At 47.6% G+C, this 25,513-nt stretch overlaps 1 protein-coding gene, 1 long non-coding RNA gene and 1 pseudogene across 10 annotated transcripts in view; 2 read left to right on the forward strand and 1 right to left on the reverse strand.

Moving 5' to 3' along the window:
• The window catches only part of ASAP2 (ArfGAP with SH3 domain, ankyrin repeat and PH domain 2), a 174,023-nt gene extending 160,598 nt beyond the window's left edge, over positions 1-13,425 (reverse strand). For all 9 annotated transcript variants that reach the window (XM_045447775.1, XM_045447774.1, XM_045447773.1 and 6 more), the window contains exon 1: positions 13,196-13,425. In XM_045447775.1, coding sequence (XP_045303731.1) covers positions 13,196-13,321 — 126 coding nt within the window. In that variant the 5' untranslated portion in view covers positions 13,322-13,425. The remainder of the gene's footprint in view (positions 1-13,195) is intronic.
• Positions 7,519-10,720, forward strand: LOC123581630. The gene is made up of 2 exons (XR_006703875.1): positions 7,519-9,035; positions 9,202-10,720. It is a non-coding gene; the product is annotated as an uncharacterized LOC123581630 (long non-coding RNA).
• Positions 13,426-24,030: 10,605 nt separating the features above from the next.
• LOC123581817 lies at positions 24,031-24,200 on the forward strand (annotated as a pseudogene).
• The last annotated feature ends 1,313 nt before the right edge of the window (positions 24,201-25,513 follow it).

Raw genomic sequence — 25,513 nt, forward strand, 5'->3', positions numbered from 1 at the left:
GACAGAGCATGAACGGGGGAGGGGCAGAGAGAGAGGGAGACACAGAATCGGAAACAGGCTCCAGGCTCTGAGCCCTCAGCCCAGAGCCTGACGCGGGGCTCGAACTCCCGGACCGCGAGATCGTGACCTGGCTGAAGTCGGACGCTTAACCGACTGCACCACCCAGGCGCCCCATGGAACAAGTGATTTTTAAAAAGGGTGCCAAAAGAATTCAATGGAGAAAGAACTCTTTTCAACAAATGGTGATGCGGGGCACCTGGGTGGCTCAGTTGGTTAAGCATCCGACTTCGGCTCAGGTCATGATCTCAGGGCCTGTGGGTTCGAGCCCTGCGTCCGGCTCTGTGCTCACAGCTTAGAACCTGGAGCCTGCTTTGGATTCTCTGTCTCTCTGTCCCTCCCCGACTCACGCTCTGTCTCTCTCTCTCAAAAATAAATAAACATTAAAAAAAGTTCTTTTTAATAGTGCTGGGAAAACTGGATATTCACATGCCAAAGAATGAAGTTGGACTGCTACCTCACATCATATACAAAAACTAACTCAAAATGAATCAAGGACTTCAATGTGAGTCCTAAAACTAGAATTCTCCGAAGAAAATATAGGTATAAATCTTTGTGACCTTAATTTAGGCAACAACTTCTTAGATATGCACAAGCAACCAAAGGAAAAACAGATATTCTGGACTTCATCAAAATTAAAACCTTCTGTGCTGACAATCCACAATATGTGAGATAATACTTGCAAATCATATATTTGCTAAGAGTCTAGGTTCTAGAATATATCAAGTACTCTTACAGTTCAACAATAATGACAAAAAACCCATTTTAAAAAAGGGCAAAGGGTCTGAAGAGGTATTTTCTCTAAAGAAAATACACAAATGGCCATAGGCACAGGAGACCATGCTCGGCGCCATAAATTATCCATCAGGAAAGTGCAAATCAAGTCCGTGTGATATTAGGTGACAGCCACTAGGATGGTTATTAAAAAAAAAAAAAAAAAAAAAACAGACAATAACAAGTGCTGACAGGGAGAAACTGGAATCCTATACACTGCTGGTGGGAATTAAGTAGTGCAGCCCCTTTGAACAGTCTAACAGTTCCTCAAAAAGTTCAACAGGGGTGCCTGGGTGGCTCAGTCGGTTAAGCATCCAACTTTAGCTCAGGTCATGATCTCCCACTCTGTGGTTTCGAGCCCCATGTCGGGCTCTGTGCTGACAACTCAGAGCCTGGGGCCTGATTCAGATTCTGTGGCTCCCTCTCTCCCTGCCCCTCCCCCACTCATGCTGTCTCTCTCTCCTCTCTCCATCTCTCAAAAATGAATGGACATTAAAAAAAAGTTTTTTAAGTTCAACATAGGGTTGGTTGCCGTATGACCCAGAAATTCCACACCCATGTATATACCCAAGAGAAAACATATGTCGACTCAAGAACTTGTGTAAGAATATTCACAGCAGCATTATTTATAATAGCCAAAAAGTGGACACAACCCAAATGTTCATCAAGTGATGAGTGGATAAAGATGTCAAAAATCTGCACGATGGAATAATACTCAGCCAGAAAAAGGAATGAAGTATAAGCTCACAGTACAGGTAAGATGAACCTCAAAGACATTATGCCACGTGAAAGAAACCAGACACAAAACGCCACGTACTGGATGAGTTCCATTATATGAAATGTCAAGAACAGGCAAATCCAGAGACAGAAAAGAAATTAGTGGTTGTCAGGGGCTAACAGAAGGGGTGACAGTGACTGCTAACGGGTATGGTTTCTTTTCGGTGTGATGAAACGTTCTGGAACTGGACAGTAGGGATGGCCACACACGACTGTGCGAATAAACTAAAAAACAATCAATGAATTAGTGTAAAAGGGTGAACTTTATGGTAGGTGAATTGTATCTCAATTTTAAAATAAAAAGCAACAAAAAATAAGCGCCCTGGGAAGCCACAGAAAGGTCTTTTTTTAAAAAAAACTCAGCTTGAAAATATAATTCAGAACCTACACTTTCTTTTCAGGACTACAAGCTAGCCATTTCTTGCTGATTTTTATTCCCATCATTTATTCTGGAGTCTTTTCAAACTCAAAATATGTGATACAAAGATCGATAGGATTTTCAAGCTGGAGAGGGTAGTCAAAGATTGACTAATCCAAACCCCTCATTTTATTTATTTTCTTAAGAAGGTGAACCGGTTTCTTTAGTTTGAGAGAGAAAGAGCACGCAAGCAAGGGAGGGACAGAGAGAGACTCCTAAGCAGGCTCCATGCTGCCAGCTCAGAGCCCGACACCGGGCTTGATTCCATGAACCGTGAGATCATGACCTGAGCCAAAATCAAGAGTCGGACACTTACCTGACTGAGCCACTCAGGCGCCCCACCAAACCGCTCATTTTAGAGACCAGACATTCTGGGCAGTGACTTGCCCGAGGCCATATGCAAGGCGGAGACCAAAGTAGAACTGGAATCCCCTCTCCTCATGGCAGGCTCTCTCCACACCACCATATTAACACAACCAAATCCACAGGGCTTCATCATAAAGCACAGCTTCCGATGAGGCGAATACTGGCTCTCCCAAAACCTAGGGGAAAGCTATGAGCTATGAGCAGGATTTACTACAAGTTCAACAGTCCAAAGTATTCAATGATCACAAAACCCTGCGATCCTATCATTAACACAACCTGCTCTTCACCAGCGAAGCAAAGCACAACAGAGACAGAACCCAGAGACCAAGACATCGCAGCAGAGACCGCTCAAGCTGCCCCCAGGCGAGCAGGGGGCCAAAAAACCCTGCCCCGCTTGTCCCGAACTTGAACTAGAACTGCACCCAGTGACACTCCAGGTCAAGTACAAGCATCCTGCTGACTCCAGTGATCTTCTGGGCAAGGGAATCGCTCAAGGGGGGAATGGAAGAGGTGAAGCTTATTTTCACCTCTAACCTCTTGAAAAGCACGAGTACGAACAGCTCAGAGGCAGAGAGAGTAGAGGAGAGGATCAGAAAAAGGAGAGTGGCAAGAGGCAGGCGAGTCGAGCTGCAGACATCCGTAGACGCAGAATGGTTAAGGGCTGGAGAAGCCCCTGCCTGCACTCCAGCTCATCCAGCTCTCCATTTCCCAAAGAGGCCACAGAGGCTGGGCCAGAAATCCCCAGCACAAGGTCCACCAGCTGGCTAGCGACAGGTCAGGGCCGTCGGAGGAACAAACACGGCACAAGGACTTGACGTTCCCCCTTCCCTGCAGAATCTCCCCCAAAGTCCCCTAGCTGGCAACAGGGAGCTGACTCCTCAGCCTGAGTCTGCCTGCACACACCATATCTGTGATTCACCCTTCAGTGGCCTCTCAAAACACAGATTTGCTGACAAAGAGAGAAATCTGTATGCATCTGATCCCTGCCTGCATGGCTGTGGAGTCCTTGACACACAGCTGTGACAGTATTATCAGTCCCTTGGCTCTGAGGAAGCCAGATCTCTCCTTTTAACTCACTTCGAGGTAGTTAAGGGTCACTTAATAAACACCCCTGATGCTAAGCACCTCCCCAGGGGTTAGTCTCTGATGACCCTGTCCGGGCAATCACACATTCCCGAGGTCAGCGACAATGCGGACTGGCCTACAGAAGGTCTATAATTACCGACCTGCATTAAGAGGAACAGAGATGCCAGCAGGAGACATCAGGTGGTGCATCCGAGGACCAAGAGGAGGAAGAGCCCAAAGGACACCAGGGCTAACAGTGTGGCTGGGAGTACTGGTTCCATCAACTGCTAGTGTGGGATTGGGGAACCGCAAGCATGTAACTTGTCTGCGTCTGGCCTTCCTCAACCGTTAAGACAGAGGTAATAGGACCTACCTCACAGGATCTTTGAAAGGATTCAATAATCAATTTAATACACAGCACAGTCCTTAAAACAAAATTAAGGCCGAAAGCAATGTCAGCCATGGTTGCAGTTGGCATTAAAAAAAAAAAAAAAGCCATAATAAAAATGTGATTTCTTCTGGGAAACTAGAGAAAGAGGGCCCCAAATCCTGATCACCTTGCTAGAATCCTAAAATACAGAGGAATTCATCATCAGAGGGAGTTTGTCTCCATCAGCCACTCGATTTTATTGACAGCATCTATGTATAAAATCATATTGACAAAGCCATCTTCAAGATCGAGTGGAAAGATGACATCATTACTAATACCGTTAGTAGGGCAGGCCTCCTGCCAGGCTGTGAGCACTGCCCTGGGCCACTCATCCCTGCAGGGCTGGGCATGTCGGCAGAGCCGTGAAGCGAGTAAAGAGAAATCATTTCTACAGCAACAAGGACAGTGAGGGAGCAGAACAGCAAGGATTTCCCCAAAGCATGCACTCAAGAAACGCAATAGATGCCAGTCACTAACGCTGACAGTGGGAGGGGTCCCGGTCGTCACAGAGGCATCAACACAGGGAGGCTTTTCTGGCCCAAGTGACACAGAGGCAGCCGGCTGCTAAAGGAGCAGACCCTCGTGTCAAAATGCTAGAGTTGGAATCCTGCCTCCAGTACTTCCCAGCTCTGTGATCTTGGTAAAGCGGCTTAGGTTCTCGGAACCGTGCAGCGTTTTTGTAACAATTAAAACAAGGTAATAGTATTTGCAAAGAACTTAAAGCATGTCTGGCACACAGTAAGCATCCAATAAATGCTAGAAAGACAAGGGGGGAGAAAAAACAACAACGGTGACTGACAGTCACGCTTCGGCCATGCTGTGGATGTCCCAAACACACTCATGCACCAAAAACAACCCAAGGCCTGCAAAGTTTCCCTTAAAACTCTGGACAGGAAGATACCTGAACACGTACTCTGGCTTCACAAACAAGCTTGCCCTACAGAGTGAAAGGATAGGGTAGAACATGCTAGCAACACAGGGGAAGTAAAAGCTGGGGAACTGGCTTGTGGAGAGGCAGCCCAGCTCAGGTTCCTAAGAACAGGACTCAGAGATGCATCCACAGTTTTGCTCAACTCCAAGGCATGCGAAAGTGCAATCCATGCGACCATAGGAGAAATTGCTGAGCCCGGACTCTGAAACAGCGCGGACCACACTGTGGCTGCCAAACCACAACCGCTTCCCCTAAACACCTTCACTACTTGATAATTTTAACACCGGCTTAGGAGACGACATTCCTCAGCGAGACTCCAACAACCAACTCATGACAATGACAGGGTAATAACCGTGAAGCTTGTTTAAAGAGTATTGTTACAGAGTCAATCACGCACTCCAAAAACAATTAACTGAAAGGATCTTATCGTCAAGCCTAGGAGTCTTTGTCTGAATTCAAGGGGTCCATAAATTTGGATTGGAAAAAAGAAGTGCATCTGTATTTCATTATCCCAAGTGAAATGTAGCATTTTTCCTCAGTAATGAATATAAGCAACACGCCGCACTAATATCAGCCACACCTGTGACTCTAATAAGAGCTCTATTAATACAACTTTAGAGTTTGAAATGTCTCACGATATTGCCTATACGCATCAGGACTTCTAAAGTGGCTTATGGGAAAGGAGCCCTGACTTGGCAGTGACAGCATATTGGTAGGTGCCCAGCATATATTTATGAATCAATAAACTCAGCAAAACCTAATACAAATAAAACTACAGCCCAAGTATTCCAGACCCGTTTATTCCACAACGTGACTCACATGATGAAATGATGATGGTACAAAAGCACCTGGAAGGGCCCTTGGCAACTGCTTTAAGAGCACACAACACACAAAAGTTGAAGCCAGGGAGGCATGTTTTTACTGCTGGACAGTGACCAGGTGAACTCCCCTGCTCTCTGTAGCAGGGAAAGAGGGGTGTTTGGGGAGCTGGATCAGAGACAGGATCTCGGGCATCTGACACAATGAAGTGTCCCCTGCTGTCCTCTGCAGCGGAGGGAAGTGAACATACCCCTCCAGCCCAGGTCTACACAGCTAGGCTTTGAGTCTACCCCATCCCTGTCTGCCATGAAACAAAACAAATATTCAGGATTTTTTTTTTTTTAACATTTATTCATTTTTGAAAGACAGAGAGAGACAGAGCGCAAATGGGGGAGGACCAGAGAGAGGGAGACACAGAATCCAAAGCAGGCTCCAGGCTCCAAGCGTTCAGCACAGAGCCTGACGCAGGGCTCGAACCCACGACCGTGAGACCATGACCTGAGCCGAAGTCGGCCGCCCAACCAACTGAGCCACCCAGGCGCCCTCCGGATTGATTTTAACAGAAGTTCTCCAACCAGTGAAGCTGAGTGGCATACAGCTGGCTTCGATGCTGACACTAAGCAGCAGCAGCAGACGCTTCACTCTAGAGACACAGGGAGCTCTATTCTCCAGGCGGCCTGGGTGAACTGGGCTTGACTTCGGTCTTGCAGGGCAGGAACTCTGTCCTGCTCACTTCCCCGGCATACCAACACTCCATGCACCACAGATCTCTCCACCAGACCTCTCCTCTCCCCCACCGCCACCACCCAGGCCAAGACCCTCTTGCCTGGATGCCTGCACCAGACTCCTCGGCACACCAGTCTCCCGCTTTTGTCTCCTGCCTTGCTGGTCTATTCTCTGTAGAACAATCGCCGTGACACTTGTAAAATGTAAACGGGACCATGTTATTCCCTGCTCAAACCCTCTGATAGCTTCCCATCACATCAGAACAAGGTTCGATCCCCTCCCAAGACCATCAAGGCCTGTGTGACCCGTCCCTGCCCGCCCTCACCCTTCTCTCCTCACCCACCTCCCTCTTCCTGTCCTTAAATGCCCTCGTCCGGTCACATCTTCTGGCCTTTTCACGTGCCGTGCTTCCATTCGGCTCGTCCCGGGCTGGATTCCTCACTGCATTCCGGGCACTGCTCTAATGTCATGTCTTCAGAGGCCTTTCTCGATTTGCCTCCCAATCTCCAAAGTCACTTGCTACTCCCAAATTCTACAGAACTTTTCTTATCACTTATCATTACTTGACATTACATTACATAACTATCTGTTTACTGCAATAATTACCGACTCCATTTGTGGAGAAGCTTTCAAATGCCAATGAGCTGCAGGCCTCACCCAAACCAGTAAGTCAGAGTTTCAGGGGATAGGCCAGGCACCTCTAGGCCACAAAATCCCCCCCTAAGTGATTCTAACTGCAGCAAGGATTCATACTCTTACATCAGTGCTTCTCAAACTTTAATATGCAGACAATGCACCTGGGGATGTTATTAAAATATAGACTCGGGGGCACCTGGGTGGCTCAGTCAGTTAAGCATCTGACCTTGGCTCAGGTCATGATCTCGCGGTTCTTGGGTTCTGATTCTCTGTCCCCCTCTCACTCTGCCCCTCCCCTGCTTGTGCTCTCTCTCTCTCTCAAAGATAAACATTAAAAATTTTCTTTAAGTTTATTCATTTTGAGAGAGACAAAGAGAGAGCAAGTGGGGGAGGGGCTGAGAGAGAGAGAGAGAGAGAGAGAGAGAGAGAGAGAGAATCCCAAGCAGGCTCCACACTGTCATCACGGAGCCTGATTCAGGGCTCAAACTCACGAAACGTGAGACCATGACCTGAGCCAAAGTTGGACGTTTAACCAAATGAGCCACCCAGGCACCCCAAAAATAAATATTTAAAAAACAAAAATATAAAATAAAATGTAGACTCAATTTCACTAGGTCTAAGGTGGAATCTGAGATTCTACATTTCTGACAAGCTCCCAGATGATGCTAATGCTGGTCAGTGGACCTTGCTTTGAGCTGCAAGGGTCTAAAACATCACTGTCCAACAAAACTTTCTGCAAGGATGAAAATGTTCTAAATCTACACTGTTCAATAGACACGTGACTACTGAGCACCTGAATCTCGGCTAGTACAGTGGAGAAACTGAATTTTTAATCTTAGGCTACCATATTAATACAGATCTAGAATGCATATGCTTCATGAAGGCACCAATTCCTAGAAATGTGGAGCATAAGAAAAGAATTAAGGATCCCTGCAAACTCTTGGCCTGCGCAGCCTCTGTGGATGGGACACTGTGAAAACTCTATCAGAGGCCTAGATGGCACCAGCTCAGGAGTGGATCAGTACTTACCTAGGGCAGGAAGGCAGCCACAGAAGGCCATTCTGAGACACTTTAGTGACTAAAGCATGCGGTAACCCACAGATGACCACCTTGACCTCATGACTCAACCGCACTCCTAACCACAACCCCAGGCACACTTGACCAATGCCATCCCTGGGCATCCATGATCCTGGACAATCTTAAAGCCCCAGCTCTCACAGTGACTTGGTTTATTGCACTGATTTGTTATAGGATGTCTGCCTCTCCCACTAAGTTGTAGGTTCTTTCAAAGAGGGAACTTACTTCACTTGGTATTCTATTCCCATCACCTAGCACACAGCAGGACTCAATAAATACTGCATGAATGTCAGAGCCTGGACCCTACTGGGAGAGTCATTAGTATTTTTACTGTTAATCACAAGAAACAGGGGAAACAATTGGGAGGAGGAGGGAGGATTACATAACAAGAGAAGATCGGTTCCTCCTTAAGTGACTCAAAAATTTCCAAACACGTTTTAAGTCCAGATTTCAGAACACAGCATAAATAAGGTGGCCCTGTTTGACCACAAAACCTCATTTCCAAAAACACAAACACACAGGCAAGAAAAGATTATGTCCTTCCGACAACAGATGCAAAATCTACTAGTCTGGGATCTGGAAGAGCCCTCTTCACAAAGGGCTGAGGTTCAGAATCACATTCTTGCCTAAAAAGCACATGGGCCAGGTTCCCACTAGAACTGCTGGGAGGGGCATCTGGCCCCAAGGACAGCAAGGCCCCTGGGAATCTGTGCAGCCCACAGGCTCATTTTACCCCTGCAGTTAGAACCCTGTGCTTGTGACAGCAATGAGATTTCCAAGGTAACCAAGGACAACAGAGTAGAGAATTATGGCCCCGGAAGGAAGCAGATTAAATTGTAATACTTACGAGTCAACATCAAATTTATTTTTAAAACTACATATCTAACAAAAGCCAAATAGGCAAGGCAGCATGGATGGTGTTTTACAGGAGGACTGAACTATCAACATGAATATTCCAAGTACGTATACAACCTTTTCTTATTCTGAGAATATTTCAAAGTGCCTAGAGACTCCAAGAAACGGAGACACAAATAACCCCCCAAAAAGGTGGGGGGCGGGGAGAAGCTCACTTCTCAGAGTTATGTCACAACTACTTATTTTTTTCCATTATTTCCAAAAACACAGATTCCATCCAGTTGCAGCAGCAGACTTTGCTAAAAATGTGCACAATAATTACTTCACCCAGAGAAAGTGATCACCAGGCGAGACAACACACTGGTTAAAAAAAAACCAAAAAAAAACAAAAAAAACAAAAAACAAAAAACAAGCATGGGTTAACAAATATAGTTTTCATTCACTTAACTCATTCAACCATTCCTCCGTTTTCTCTACTCTTCCTACCCAACCCCCAGGTAAACCCATGTTGGTGCCAGAGCCCTCAACAGGTTCTACGGATTAACTATGTTGTCAAGCAGTTAGCATTTACTAGACCAGGTGCCTGTCAGATACTGTGCTGTATCTTATCTCACTGAACCCTCCCCACCACCCTCTGAAGTAGAGAGGTATTGTTATCCAGGACTTAGTGCTGAGGGAAATAAGAAAACGCATCTCAGCCAAGTTCACAAAACTGGCAAGTGGTGGAGTCTGAACTTGAACCCATAACTATCCAACAAATGAGGAATTCAGAGAATTCAGCATCACTAAAAGGGACAGAAGACGGGGGCGCCTGGCTGGCTCAGTCGTAGAGCATGTGACTCTTGAGCTCAACTTCTGATCCCAAGGTTATAAGTTCGAGCCCCACGCTGGGTGTAGAGATTACTTAAAAATCATCTTAAAAAACAGCAACACTTCTGAAAACAGCGTGGAGCCAGCTCTTCAACTTACTAGGCTCTATAACCTTGAACAAATTACCTTCTGTGAGCCTCAGTTTCCTCATGTATAAAGCAGCAATAAGGAATAAATACAACAGATGTGATATTCATAGCGCAGGGTAGGGACCCAACAGCTACCAACAGCCCAGCTACAGATGTACGTATCCAAAAAGTACATGTCAGTTGTAAAACACTTTTTATCAGACATAACCTATATTGGAAAAAATAGGCTTATCAGTTTAAAATTAGTTTGCTAATCCCATGACTCATTTATTTAAACACAGGAACAGGGCTTGCAAATTTTAAATTTATCTTATGGTAAATGAGTAATTTATGTCACAAGAGCCATTCTCTGCCTCACTTCAGTATGAAAAGTTAATGCTTGCTGAAAACTGAAATATTGGGGCACCTGGGTGGCACAGTCGGTTAAGCGTCCGACTTCAGCCAGGTCACGATCTCGCGGTCCGTGAGTTCGAGCCCTGCGTCAGGCTCTGGGCTGACGGCTCAGAGCCTGGAGCCTGTTTCCGATTCTGTGTCTCCCTCTCTCTCTGCCCCTCCCCCGTTCATGCTCTCTCTCTGTCCCAAAAATAAATAAACGTTGGGAAAAAAAAATTAAAAAAAAAAAAAAAGAAAACTGAAATATGTGGGCATCACTTGTTAATGCAACTATTTGGAACAAGTTTTGGAAATGGGAATGAACATTACACACCCCAGGAGAGAGCATTATTTAAAGGAATCTACAGTGATTCCTCAGAGAGTAAACACCTCTCAAATCTAGTTTTCTCACAAATCCAAACTCACGGGCCGCCTGGGTGGCTCAGTCGGTTAAAGCATCTGACTTTGGCTTGGGTCATGGTCTCTCCGTTCGTGAGATCAAGGTATGTGGAGCCTGCTTGGGGTCCTCTCTCTTCACTCCTTCCTCTCTCAAAATAAATAAACGTTAAAAAAAAATCCAAACTCACATATTTCATATCATAGTATGAACAGTGGATTTGCCTAAAGTGAAAAGAGACCTGGGACGCCTGGGTGGCTCAGTCCATTGAGCATCTGACTCTTGATTTTGGCTCAGGTCATGATCTCACGAGTTCAAGCCCTGTATTGGGCTCTCCACTGACAGCACAGCCTACTTGGCATTCTCTCTGTCTCCCTCTCTTTCTGCCCCTCCCTCCCTCTTTCTCTCTCTCAAAATTAAATTTTTAAAAGTGAAGATAGACTTGTAATGATTTCAATTTTTTCATTTTTGAAAGTTTAACCAATCCGTGTGCTTGGATGGCAACAGGGAGCAAGCTTGCAATTTAATAAAATGACCAAATCCAGTCTCTTTCTAATCTGCTCAGTAACTGAGCTCTCGGGTAATCTCCTGCACAGCATACAAAAAAAAAAAAAAAAAAAAAAAGGCTTTGGAAATTACACACTGCAAACGAAAATTAATCAGAGGAAGGGTATGCCAATTTTAAGAGCAATTCCTATTTGCCTAACTCTCCAGCACCTGCCAGTGTTAATAATATTTAGCTGACAAACAGCAGTGGGGAAAAGAAACAGAACTTTATATATAATCAAGCCTTCTTTAAGGCATCGTGTACAAGGCTTCCTTCCCTAAAGAAACACTCAGCTACTGTTTTGGCTGCAATCATTCCATAGACATCATTAATGGTGTATTCTCACAACAGGATGAAAATGTTCCCCTTGCTTTTCAACCAGTACTTCTGAAAAAACTTCTCTGGGTCATCTCCATCTGCCTCAGTTAAAGCCTTTTTTTTTTTTTTTTTTAATTTGAAGCCAACATTTTTAAGCCTTGCTGACACAAGTAGATGAGGGATTACAGAACTCTCTACAAAAGGTTTACATGCAGCTTTCCTCCAACAAAAAAACAGGAGAGAAGAAAGGAGGGAGGTAGGAGGGGGCCCTGGCTATACTGAAAACATTCATAATGCTAAATCTATTACTTTTAACTGTTTATGTCTACACAAATATAAATCCCCATTAAGAGAAACATTCTGGGTTTTTTTTTTCCCCAAGCAATTCCTAACAGCAGATGCTCTGCTCAAAGTGGACAAAAAAAATTAATGGCATCGCTTAATTTAAAAAGCTCTGCCGTGACCTCCCCTCACTCACTCTAGCCCAATCATCTTCTTCTAAAATGCCTGCGATACCCCATTTTAAGGCTGTAACTTGACATTCTGGCCAAGAGAAATTTAATCATCTATTCTATACTGGCACACGTGTGGCTTGTAAACCAGTTACCTATTAGGAGCCAAGCAGAGTGCTAAGCACGTCACACACCGCGTCTCTGACCCTCATAATGGTCCGGGAAAGGATGTATTTATTACTCTGTTCGCTAGGTAAGGAAAACGAGAGCAGAGAGGCGAGGAGCTACCCTAAACCACACAGCAGCGGGGGCCCTGGACTCACAAACTCTGCCCTACAACGCATGCTGCTTTGACTGTCAACCTAAGCTTGTTCATTCCTGAGGGTTCTCTCCGCAGGATGTGGAGGGCTTACCAGTTAGCACTAGGCATGATGACTTTGCACCTTGAAAGCACTTGATTAAAATCGGGCCTTTTCCAGGCTGATGGGGAGGAGGGCAATCGGGGGGGGGGGGGCGGTTCAAGAGGGTGAGACACACGCAACTGGGGGACGGCTATCACACGTCTTCGGATCAGAAGCCCCGGCTCCGCACTCAGCTCCCCGCACTCGGTTGCCGGGCGCGGTGTGGAATGCGGTCAGGCCTTCTCCGCTAAGGTGTGCACACCTTCCCCGGACCGCCGGGGTCCTCCCACGGTCCTCCCACCCACCCGAGGGGCGGGCAAAGGGGGCCAGGGCTGCAGCGGGGCTCGGAGCACACGGCTGCGCCGCGGGGCAGGCTGCGTGCAGGGGCTCTCCCAGAACAAGTGGGAGGTGGGCGCCGGGTGAAGGCTGGCGAGCCCACCACCCCGGCCGCGGCGGGCGCGGGGGGTCCCAGCTCACCGCCCACCCCGCCTTCCCGGCCAAAGTTGGCCGCGCTGCGGGAAACCGCCCGGCCCGGGGCCCCGAGAGGGAAACGAGGGCGGCGGGAGGAGGGGGGTCTTAAAAAGGCCCAAGGTAGCCATCAGCCATCTCCTCGGAGCCACCTACACGGAACAAAGGGCTTCTGTGTCGGGCAGGGGTGGCCCGGCCGCGTCCGATTTGGAGGAAAAGAAACTTTTCCCGGGCTGCGGGCGCGGGGGGCAGGGGCGGGGGAGGGCCGGGCGGCGGGCAGGGCGCGAGGCCACCTGAGGCCGGGGCCACCCGCCCCCGCCGCCCGGCGACGCCCGCCCGGCGCCGCTCACCTCCTCGATGGCCGCCACCGTGTTCCGGCACTGCGCGGTGCGCGTGGTGAAGCTCGAGGCCGTGGGCGCCTTGTAGTCCTCATGGGTCTCGGCCACGAATTCCGACACGGAGATCTGGTCCGGCATCGCCTCGGCGCGCGGGCGCGGGCGGCCGGCCGCGGGGGTGCCGCCGCCTCAGCCGCCGCGCGGGCTCCGACCGGCCGCTCGGACGCCGCCGCCGCGCCCGCAGCTCGCCCGGCCGGCGGACAAAGGGAAGCGCCGGGGCGCGGGCCGCCGCCGCAGGAGCCGCAGGAGCCGCCGCAGGGCGCGGGTCGGCCGCCCGCGGGGCCGGGCGGCGGGAGCAGGGGCCGCGCGCGCAGCCCCGCGCAGCTCGGGCCCGGCCGGTCCGCCAGCCGCGCCGAGGGCTCCGCCGCCTGCCCTCGCGAGCGAGCCCCGAGGCGGACGCGCAGAGCCGGCGGGAACTACCGGCCACCCAGCCGCGGGCCCCGAGCGACTCCCGCGGAGAGGGGCGGGTCCGGGCCGGGGGCGGCGGCCGGCCGAGCGCGGGGCGGGGCGGCGCGGAGGGCCGGGCCGCCAATCCGCGCGCTCGCCGCCGCCGCCGCCGCCGCCGCCGCCGCCGCCGCCGGGAAGCCGAGCCTGCAGGAAGGAAGGCGGCGCGCGCCCCGGCCCGCCGAGCCGCTCGCCCGCCGCCGCGCGCCGCATTGTCTCGGCGTTCGAGCCCCGCGCCGCGCGCGGTGGTTCGAGGGCGCGCCCCCACCCCCACCCCGGGCCTCGCGGGCAGGCGGGGCCTCGTCTCACCCTTCCGGGCCCAGCCACAGTCTACCCTCCCCTACCCGGCGCTAGGAACCTTCCTTGGGGTCCCCCCCTAAACCGCGGGGAATGCCCGTCCAGGCGAGAGAGAAAGTGTGAGGAGCTCGCCCCCTGCCGGACGGTGCGCTCCGCCCCCCGCCCGCACTCGGCGCGACGAGTGTCTCCCGCGCCCAGCCGGGCATCACCCGCACCCCACCCCCCACCCCCGCCCGCCGCCAGTTTGGGGTTCGGTAACGGTGACAAGAAATGACCATATGGTGATGCTCCCGTGCTCTATGTAAAGTCACCTAATCCTCTCGAGCTCACGAGGCACGTAAAGCGAGGGTTATTTGCTTTATATAGAACACGCAGCCGCAGAGCACACCGTGAAGGCCCCGGGGACGACCGGGGCTTCAAACTCGGGTCCCGCTGACTTCGAAGTCTGGGCGCTGCCGAGCTCACAGGCCCCTAGGAAATGTCCCCGTCGTGTTTCCGAAAGCTTGTACGAGCCTAGGTCATTCTGCGTTCGTTGGAAATAGTTTTAGAGTACCAGACGAGGACCCACCCTGGGAAGATAACTGCATGCCCTCAAGTGAAATTCCTGCAGGAAGTGGAGGGAACCCAGGCAGTGGATGCGAACCTGGGGAAAGAGCCCCTCTTCCTGTGGTTTCAGAGGGGACACGCAACAATGGCAGGCAACTCTCATGCATGACTGATTCAGCACGCAGTTTGAATTCGTACAGATTTTCATGTAACAGCTCTTAAGGAAACTTTAAGGGTTATTTTTAAAAATCCAGAAGCTCTGAAGACACTAGTCAAATGAAATCACACCCTATAACTCTACGCCAGGCATGTGGCATGGTTTCTGTAGCTGCCAGCAATAAAAGCAAGAGAAACTTTACAAAAACCTTTTGTGCATCTGAAAAGGAGGAAGTGTGAGAGACATTGGAAATTCAATATGTCAGACAAAGCAGCCTCCTGACGCTGCAGGACAGTGGACCAGTCAAACAATCCTTTTTTAAGCTCCCATGTAAGAATTTGCTATATGAGATGGCAGCGTGGGTCAGACGTTATGTATGGCCTTTGGTATTTTAGTAGCATTGCACGTGAAATTTAACTTTCTGAAATAGTGGTATTAGTGGATAGCTTTTATTGCCGCACTAGGCAATGAGTTACAACTTTTAAAACTGTAGCATCTCTGCTCCTATCTTCCTTTTAGCTGTTTTCACTCTTTTGGTGTCTTTGGTGGGTTTCCTCTATATGCTACTAAGTCTACAATCCAAGTCCTGTACATATTTATGTTAATACATCCTCCCCTACGCTGAGCAGACTGGTTTCCTCCTCGCTGGTTTTCCAGCTACAGCTTTTGTTTCGTTCTTTGTTGTCGCCGGAGAATATTCCGGATAGTTTTTCAAGTCTTGATTTTTAGAGGACTGGTATCCATCAGGCTGTGAGGGTTACAGAGGAGGAAGTTGTGTTTTTCCCTGGCATCTAGTACAGCATTAACCAGACCGATCAAGACTGCTTTTACAAGGACAAAGTTGAGCTTGGTGTTCTCCTCTGCTCTCTTTATATGCAACGCCTGTTCTTGTTTCCTGTAGTTTAATGTAACTTTTCAGGTAACTTTACAGGAGACTTTAGTAGCCACAAAAATAAAATTGCAAAGCTGCAATGCACCATACAAGTGGTTGGGAGGGCTGGTGGGAAGCAAGTCATTACCAAGTCCGCTGGTGTATAAAATGACCTCTGTGACAGAACACGAAAGCCGTGTACTCTCACAGACATCCTGGAGAATCGCAGAAAACCTTGCCCTGTGCACAGGCTGGGAATTAAAACAAGATCTGAGCCCGACACAGCTAATGTGCCTCTGAGATTAATATAACGAGAATGAGTAGTTTCCAACAAATAATAATGAAATTAAAGTTGAACGTGGATCAAGAAAACATTACACACATACACGTACATTTTTTTAATGTACGAAGGGAAGACTTTCCGATAACATCATTAAAGGTCTGTATTCCCTCACCAAGAAATTTTGTATCTACATAGCCCTGAAAACCTAATGTTTTAAAAAGCCTTATGGTGGGGTGCCTGAGTGGCTCAGTCAGTTAGGCATCCGACTTCGGTTCAGGCCATGATCTCGTGGTTTGTGGCTTCGAGTCCCACGTTGGGCTCTATGCTGACAGCTCGGAGCCTGGAGCCTGTTTCCGATTCTGTGTCTCCTTCTCTCTCTGCCCTCCCCCTCTTGTGCTCGCTCGCTCTCTCTCTAAAAAATAAACATTAGAAAATTTTAAAAAATAAAAAATAAACAGCCTTATTAATGGTAAAACTGACCTGAAATGAACTGACACGAAGCTGTTTATATTCTTATTTCTCCCACTTCATTTGAATAGTTATGTTTTACTGCAAAATATAAATGTGCTTGATTATGGAGTATTGCCCCAGACCCCACTGGGGATGACTCAGAATAGCCAGTGTACGTGCTTTATTACCATTCTAAAACCTGAAAAGTTCCGAATTCCACACACATCTGGCCCCCGGGGTTTCAGATAAGAGATTGTAGGTTTGTATTACTTAAAAAGAAAAGGAAAAAAAAAAAAAGAAAAAGAAAAAAAGTAAGAAAGATGGTGTTGGAGGCTTGTCATTTCCAGAGAAGAGGAAAGAAATTGTCCTCTCAAAAGTGACATTTTCAGCAGCCCATTGAGACTGGCCAACAGCCTGTTTTCCAAAGGAATTTTCTGCCTCCAGTCATTCTCAAGAACCTGGGATTTTTCACTCTCAGATCAAGGTATAAAATGTGTTCTTGACTCTGAAATGTGCTTGAGGGTTGGCTGGTTTAACGCAAGACTTGCCCAGTTCACTTGCTATTAATTTGTGAACAATTACTCTTGGAATGACTAGATCTGTGCCTTAGAAGAATTATGTAGGGCGCCTGGGGGACTCAGTTGGTTAAGTGTCTGACTCTTGGTTTTGGCTCAGGTCATGATCTCACAGTTCAAGAGTTCAAGCCCTGAATTGGGCTCTGTGCTGACAGAGTGGAGCCTGCTTGGGATTCTCCCTCTCTCTCTCTCTCTCTCTCTCTCTCTGTCCGTCCCCTGCGGTCTCACTCTCTCTCAAAACAAATAAACTTAAAAAAAAGCAGGGGGGCGCCTGGGTGGCTCAGTCAGTTAAGCGACCAACTTCTGCTCAGGTCATGATCTCAAGGCTTGTGAGTTCGAGCCCTGCTTCAGCTCTGTGCTGACAGCTCAGAGCCTGGAGACTGCTTTGGATTCTGTGTCTCCCTCTCTCTCTGTCCCTCCCCCACTCATACTCTCTCTGTCTCTAAAAAAAATAAACACTAAAAAATTAAAAAAAAAGAATTATGGTAACAGTGTAATGAAATAAGAGGGAGGATATCCACAACAACCCTTGTGATGTAATATGTAAGTATACATACCCAGAGGTTTCTTTTCTACAGCCTAACAATGGTTCTCCCCGAAACAGTATTACTCAAGGCACCCACTTATCCCAAAGTAAGAGAAGTCTGAGTACATTTACCACAATGATCTCATCTTGCGCTTGAGAGAGAAAAATTAGCACACAGAAACTATTTTACACTTGAAAACTTAGGTTTTGAAATCAGCTTTGCTTCTCTGACTTAGATAAGTAAATTAACCTCTCTGGATTCCGTTTATCTGAAGAATGAAAGAAGCTGGGCTAGCTGAGTTTGAAGGCTCCTTCCTCCTTCCTGCACTGGCCTTCCCCCGATTCCATGACCCAAGTTTTATGTTAGTTTGGCCACAAGAGAGAAAATGCCACAGGGGCCATATTATTACTGAGAATCTTATCATTGGTCCTAGACATTTGAGAATGAGCACTGTTTTAGAGGATATTCAAAGCCAATTTTTGAGAATGTTGTCATTTTGTTAAGGTGGAAAATTTAGATGACAAGCTGATCTATTCATAGCTAACTTCTCATGAAGATACTTGAGGTCTGGTTTTGTTTTTTGTGTTTTTTGTTTGGTTTTTGTTTTTGTTTTTTTTTTTTTTTTTTTTTTTTCGGTTTTAAACAAAGCAGTTTCTCCAGGTGACCCTCCGGTTGGTAAACTGCAAGAGACAGTCTAGAAAAATGAGGTATAATCGATACTATGCTGGAGGCAGCTAGAGCTGATTCCAGAGAGAACGGGCTGGTAGATTTTCAGAAGTTCTGCAAACTGTGGGTTGTACCTCTGCGGTAGAAACACTCCTCTAATGGTGTGCTGCTGTATATCTCTTCCCAATTCCCGTTCTCACGGCTTGGAATCGTCCATGGTGGGAGTATTTACCAATGCTGAAAATCAAGGTTTTATTTATTGTTTTGTTGATCGTCTAAACTTCATAAAGTGGCAGAGAAAATGTTAGTAACGCAGATTAAAAGTGTGTCGGGTCTATAACCTTTACGTTGTGAGTAGTGAAAATATTTGAGGTAATATTCTTCTAGTATTTTCAGACTGTCACATGATTCAGCGAAGAGGTTGCTCCTGACTGATGAGTGAAGCTACCACATACGTCTTCATGGCTTCACTTTTGTGTTATTTGTTAACACGGACAAACTACGAACCAACATTCATGTCAGAACCACACTCGTTTATCAACGGCAGGAACAACTCCTTTGCCGAGCTGGATAACCCTCAAGCGTTTATCCACAGTCTCATGGTGTCAAATCACGGTTGAATTGCAAACACCGTTGGGCCACGAACGCAAGCGGTTTGGCCAAAAGTAACGAAAGCTTTCCGTGAGAATCAATTAGCTGCATGGAATTTACAATAAGAATATTATGTGGGGCGCCTGGGTGGTTCAGTCGGCTGAGCGTCCAAATTTGGCTCAGGTCATGATCTCACAGTTCGTGGGTTCGAGCCCCGCGTCGGGCTCTGTGCTGGCAGCTCGGAGCCTGGAGCCTGCTTCGGATTCTGTGTCTCCCTCTGCCTCTCCCCCACTTGCGCGCTCTCTCTCTCTCTCTCTCTCTCTCTCTCAAAAATAAACAAATGTTAAACAAATATAATAAAATAATATTGTATAATTTGTTATTATTTTTCAGTTGGGTGCTACATTTCCTTTATGTCAGCGAAAATTAAATGTATGTGCACACACACATTTTCTTCCAAGAGCAGGTGGTTAAACATTTACCAGCCCACTACTGAGTATAATTGTATCTTCCCTGCCAGGAGGCAGAGAATTAGACCTTCCCACTCTGAGTCATGCTTATGGGATAAAGCACATATAGGACAAAACCTCAGTAAATTGGACTATACACGCAAGGGCAACTTGTGTTAATAAAAATTATCTTAGAGTAATTAAGAAAATGCCATTTGTTGTTTTCAAGTGCTTAGAACAACACAATTACGCGCCAACAGAGGGTGTGGTCTGCTTTAATGAAAAAGCAAAGAAAGTTTAATTAGCACTCTGTATGTAAATAGATTTTCTAAAGCTTTTACTGAGTGCTCGCAGTAATTTATTTTCTTGAATCAAATCACTGGCTTCCCCCTCCACTCCGCTCCATCCTCAAGCTTCGTAGGTCACCCAGGTGGCACACATTTCCACTTGTGCCTCAGTTGAACAGCTTACCCCTGCCCTGAACAACTCCAACGGTTCCCTATTGGCCACAGGATAAAGTTTAAACTCCTTTTTCCCCCCAGGCTTTTTTCCAGCTTCCTCCACTGTTACCTTCTCTTGACCTTGTTCCCACCCAGAGTCTGCAACTATGGCCCAGGGGCCAGATACGGCCTGCAGACTGATTTTATACCGTCCTTGAGCTAAGAATGTTATATATATATATATACATATATACATATACATATACATATACATATACATATACATATATATACATATATATAACATTCTTAGCTCAAGGACGGTATAAAATATATATATATGTGTGTGTATATATATATATATACACATATGTTTACTTATTTATTTTGAGAGAGACAGAGAGAGAGAATCTCAAGAAGGCTCCTCACCGTTGGCACAGAGCCCGACTCGGGGCTTGAACTCACGAAGTGTGAAATCATGACCTGAGATGAAACCAAGAGTCAGACGCTTAACAACCTGGCCACCCAGGTGCCCCTGAGCTAAGAACAGTTTTGACGTTTCCCAAAAGTAGAAAAATAAGTCAAAAGAAAAATAATATTTTGTGACACATGAAAATGATATGCATCCCATGGGGCACCTGGGTGGCTCAGTCGGTTAAGCGTCCGACTTTAACTCAGGTCATGATCTCGCGGTCTGTGAGTTCCAGCCCTGCGGTCTGTGAGTTCGAGCCCCACGTCGGGCTCTGGGCTGATGGCTCAGAGCCTGGAGCCTGCTTCAGATTCTGTGTCTCCCTCTCTCTCTGCCCCTCCCCCATTCATGCTGTGTCTCTCTCGGTCTCAAAAATAAATAAACGTTAAAAAAAATTTTAAAAAAAGGAAAATGATATGCATCTCAAATGTGAGCATTGATAAAGTTTTATTGGCACACAACCACACCCATTCAGTTGCAACAGACCCTGAATGGCTCACATACCTAAAATGTTTACAGTACAATCTGACCCTTTGCAGAAAAAGTTTGCTGGCCCCATTTTCACCGCACTAAACTCCTCATTTTTCCCAACTCACAGAGGTTTTTTGCAGTAAGTAGTTTGAACATGGTTGTCTACCTTTAATCTCTGTTTCCTGGAGGGCAAGTCCTAGCACAGGACCCACGGCCTTGCACAGGCTTCCCCCCTGCTCCAACCCGTTCACTGAATCCATGAAGTATTTTCTCACCACAAAACCCTCAGCCTGGAACATCCCTCCTCTTGTTCATCTACCACACTTCTCATCATCCTCCAGGATCAAACCCAAACCTCCTTTCCTTGAAGTCTCTCTCTCTCTCTCTTTTAATGTTTATTTATTTCGAGAGGGAGCAGGGGAGGGGCAGAGAGAGAAGGAGAGGGTGAATCCCAAGCAGGCTCCACCCCAGCATGGAACCCAGTGTGGGGCTGGATCCCACGACCATGAGATCATGACTTGAGCAGAAATCAAGACACAGACGCTCAACTGGCTGAGCCACCCAGGTGCTCCCTCCACGAAGTCCCTTTTAAACATTCTAGGCCAAAGGGCACCTGGCTGGCTTAGTCGGTCCATCTCAGGATCCTGAGTGCAAGTTGGATGTGGAGCCTACTTAAAAATAAAAAAGACATTCTGGACCAAATCAACCATCTCCTCCTCTGCTCTCAGTCTCTCAAAAATAAATAAATGTTAAAAAAAAATTTTTTTTTAAATGCTTCAGTTCCCCCAAAGTTCTAGGTGCTTCCACCATAGAAACGTCCCCATTGAATCATGACTAGCACACAGGTTTCCTCGTCTCACTGCTGTCACTAGACTAGACTCTTGGGACAGAGGGGATGTCTTTGTACCTCTAACTCCAAACCACAGGGCGGGCACACAGGAGGTGCTCAGTAGGTGTTAACAGAATTGAATCGCACGTAAGCACTTTGCTTTCAGCATTGAAAATGAGAGAAGACGTATCGATTCAACACACAGAAAACGCAGAGGCGTGAGAGAGAGGAAGGTGGGTGGGCTTTTCCCGCGATGGGGCCTTCTCCGTGGGCTCAAGTATTCTGTAAAGATATGTTTGTAGGGGGAAATCCGGCATTGGAGAGCGGAGAGGGGATCGTTCGATGACCCGACCCCTTCAGAGACGGAAACGCGCACTTTTCCTCCCTTGCTATGGGAAGGCTTAACCGTGCTAGTGTCGAGATGGCAGTGATGCGGCATCATCACATGTGAACTAAGGCGCTCCTGTCCCCTCAACCCTTCTGCTGGCAGTGCGGTCCCCAGCCCGGCAGTGTCTGCATCACGTGGGGGCCTCGTGGCAGTGCAGAATCCCAGACCTGCTGAAGCAGAGTCTGAACGTTAGCAAGATCCCCGGATACGTGTTTGCATTTTAAAATTTGAGAAGCATTTGGGGTGCCCGGGTGGCTCCGTTGGTTCAGCATCTGACTATTGACTTCAGCTCAGGGCATGATCTCACAGTTCATGGGATCAAGCCCCGAGTTAGGCTCTGTGCTGACAGCATGGAGCCTGCTTGAGATCCTCTCTCTCCCTCTTTCTTTGCCCCTCCCCTGCTCGTGCTTTCTCTCTCTCTCTCTTTCTCAAAATAAATAAACCTTTAAATAAAATTTGAGAAGTGTTTTTAATGGGTAAGGACACACTGCTTGGCTTTCCCATCCCGTCAGAAGCCCAATATTCCAAATTATGTAATCTCTACTGTGCTGGAGGGACTTGGTAAAACCCAGAGGATTGAGGTTCTTTCCAATCCTGAGATTTACGAAGGTTTCTTTCAGTTCTGAGCACCGCTCTATAATACACTGTCTAGTTGCTGCCCTATTGCATTGCTCAGTAATTCAACTAATATTTCCCAACTACCTTCTCTATGCCCAGCACTGTCCCCAAAACTAAGGTGTAGCAGTGGACTAGCCAGAGAAGGTCACTGCTGTTATCAAACTTAGATTCTAGCAGAGAAACATAGTAACAACTTGCATAAAATCGTTTCTGGGGTGTCTGGGTGGCTCAGTCGGTTAAGTGTCCGACTTCGGCTCAGGTCATGATCTCACGGTCCGTGAGTTCGAGCCCTGCGTCGGGCTCTGTGCTGACAGCTCGGAGCCCGGAGCCTGCTTCGGATTCTGTCTCCCTCTCTCTCTGCCCCTCCCCCGCTCAAGCTCTGTCTGTGTCTCTCTCAAAAATAAATAAACATTAAAAAAAAAGAAGAACTCTTACAACTCAGAAATAAAAGACCAACCAATGAAACGATGGACAGAGAATCTGCATAGACATTTCTTCAAAGGAGATATACAGATGGCCATAAAACGCATGAAAAGCTATTCAATATAATTAATCATTAGGGAAATGCAAATCAAACCACAGTATGATACTACTTCCAACCCACTAGTATGGCTGTAATAAAAAAGACAGCCAATAACAATGTTGGTGAAGGGGTGCGTGGGAGGCTCAGTCGGTTAAGCGTCCGACTTCAGCTCAGGTCACGATCCCACAGTTTTTGAGTTCCAGCTCTGCATCAGGCTCTGTGCCGACAGCTCAGAGCCTGGAGCCTGCTTCGGATGGTGAGGCGGAATCTGTTCCACGCATCTCTCTGAGCTGCTGGCGCTTGGTGGCAACCTTTGGCATTCCTGGGCATACATACACATCGCTCTCATCTCTGTGTCCACAGGTGCTCATCTTGTGAGCACGTCTCTGTGTCCAAATTCCCCCTTTGTATTAGGGCATTGGTCATGCTGGAGTCAGGACCCACCTACTCCAATACGACTATATGCATAACCTCCAGTATGATCGATCATATGGACAGTGTTCCTATTTCCAGATAAGGTCACATTCTGATGTACCAGGGAGGGACACAATTCAGTTCGGACAACAGGGGGGTAGTATTCAGCCGTAAAAAGAGACGAGGTACTGATACAGGGTACAGCATGGATGACCCTTGAGAATAGGTTGAGTGAAGGAAGCCAGACCCAAAAGGACACATATTGCATAATGCCACTTACACGAAATGTTCAGACTATAGAAATCTATAAAGGCAGAAAGTAGATGAGTGGTTGCTTACGGATGGGAAGGGGATCTGGGAATAGGGGAGGGAGTAGTTAAAGGGCACAGGGTTTCTTTTCTGGTGATGAAAATGTTCTGTAATTTATTGTGATAAGGGTTGCACAACCCTGTGCATACACTAACGATTATTGAATTGCACGCTTTCAATGGTTGAATGGTAGGGTATGTTAATTGTATCTCAATAAAGCTGTTACTAAGACTAAACACAAGTTAGGGTTACAAAAAGTGTTAAAGACTGGGTGGCGCAGTCGGTTAAGCGTCCGACTTCAGCCAGGTCACGATCTCGCGGTCCGTGAGTTCGAGCCCCGCGTCGGGCTCTGTGCTGACAGCTCAGAGCCTGGAGCCTGCTTCCGATTCTGTGTCTCCCTCTCTCTCTGCCCCTCCCCTGCTCACGCTTTGTCTCTCTCTCTCAAAAATAAATAAACATTAAAAAAAAAGGTTATCTTTGTGCAGTGGCAGTATCGTAGCCAATGAGGTTTATCCGAGGCGCGATTATTGCTTAATGGAAAAAAAAAAAAAAGGTTAGCGACTGAAAAAAAAAAAATGATTTCTAGGGTTTGGAGTCCAAAGTTCCAATCCCAGGTCTGCAACCTTCTGTTACCTTGACCAAGTTTCTCTAAGAGCCCTAGCTTCATTGGAAAGAAGCAGGTGGGGAAGGGAGGTACGACCAGGAACCCAGCAGGGTTACCCTAAGAAGTGGAGATTAGCTCAGTAAAATACGTGGCACATAGTAGTTGCTCAATAAAAGGTATTATTAGTCATACATGTTACATCCAACCCTTGAAAACACAGTGTGAGTCCATCACAGATAAATCTTTCTATGGGTCATTTATTTTCTTAACTGGTCAAACAAGGGCTTTTTAATGCCTCCCAGCGAGCAAACTCCCAAAATGGAGCTAAAGCTTAGAAGAGAAACCTATTCCCTCACGTTATTCATGCCACAGGAGGACCCAGCTCTATGCTGGTTTTCTGCCTCTGGCATCTCTTCCTGACTTTTGTTTTTATTCCTCGAGCTGATAATCGAAGCTGTCAGAGAAGGCTCACACCGCTCAGTAGTTCACTGACGATTTCCAGCTGGGCCTTGTAGAGCGTGTTGCTGAGTTGGAGAAAGAGCGAGAAGGCCCCTCCGGAAGGAGCCCACACTCAAGGCGCTGGTGGATTTGAGCATCCGGCTGATTGGTTGTTCAATCTGCTTCAGGAGGGGTTCTCAGCGCGCGCCTCTGAAGGGACGGACCTGAGTCAGCGTGAGTCTGAAGAGCGGAGTGAATCCAGAAAGACCCCTGGAGACTAAGTCACTGAAATGAAATCAGAGTAGACAGTGATTCCTGCCACAGGCCTAAGCATCTCCTGATGCTTTCAAGGGAAAACGAGGATCAGATATGGCTCTGGTTGTGAGCTGGACATCTCTGTCAAAGTGCCAGCAGCCCTAAGGTCGAGCAATACCGAGGGATGCGATTCCAAGCAGCACAGTGGGTTCCAGGGACGATGTACTGCGTGTCAGGTGCTGTGCTGGCCCCCGAAACACGGCGACAAGGGTGAGACGGTGTCTGCAGCGAGGCCTAGTTTCACGAACAGAAATCAACAAGGCCCTCAACTGAGCTCAAGGTCGCAGAGCCACACCGGAGCCCCATACGATCTGAGTATCAAGGGCTGGTCAAGCCTCCCCCCAAAGTATATTTTCTCCTAACTCTCTAGACCGTCTACTTCGTTTCCTCCACCACTGTGCCCCGAACAGGTCCTGTCCAAACAATCCTAGGTTTATGACTCATAATCTGAGCAGCAATGGCCTTATTTAGCATAGATTATTCAGGGATGATCTTCTCACGAGCTTTGAGGAAATGCAGAAAGGCTGGCAACCCCCCACCCCCACCCCCAACTCTCAACCCTCTCACCCTTGTTCTGAAGGCTTCTTCCCTCTCTCCGG

This window comes from Leopardus geoffroyi, chromosome A3 (genome assembly GCF_018350155.1).
Source record: "Leopardus geoffroyi isolate Oge1 chromosome A3, O.geoffroyi_Oge1_pat1.0, whole genome shotgun sequence".
Taxonomy (NCBI): Eukaryota; Metazoa; Chordata; class Mammalia; order Carnivora; family Felidae; genus Leopardus; species Leopardus geoffroyi.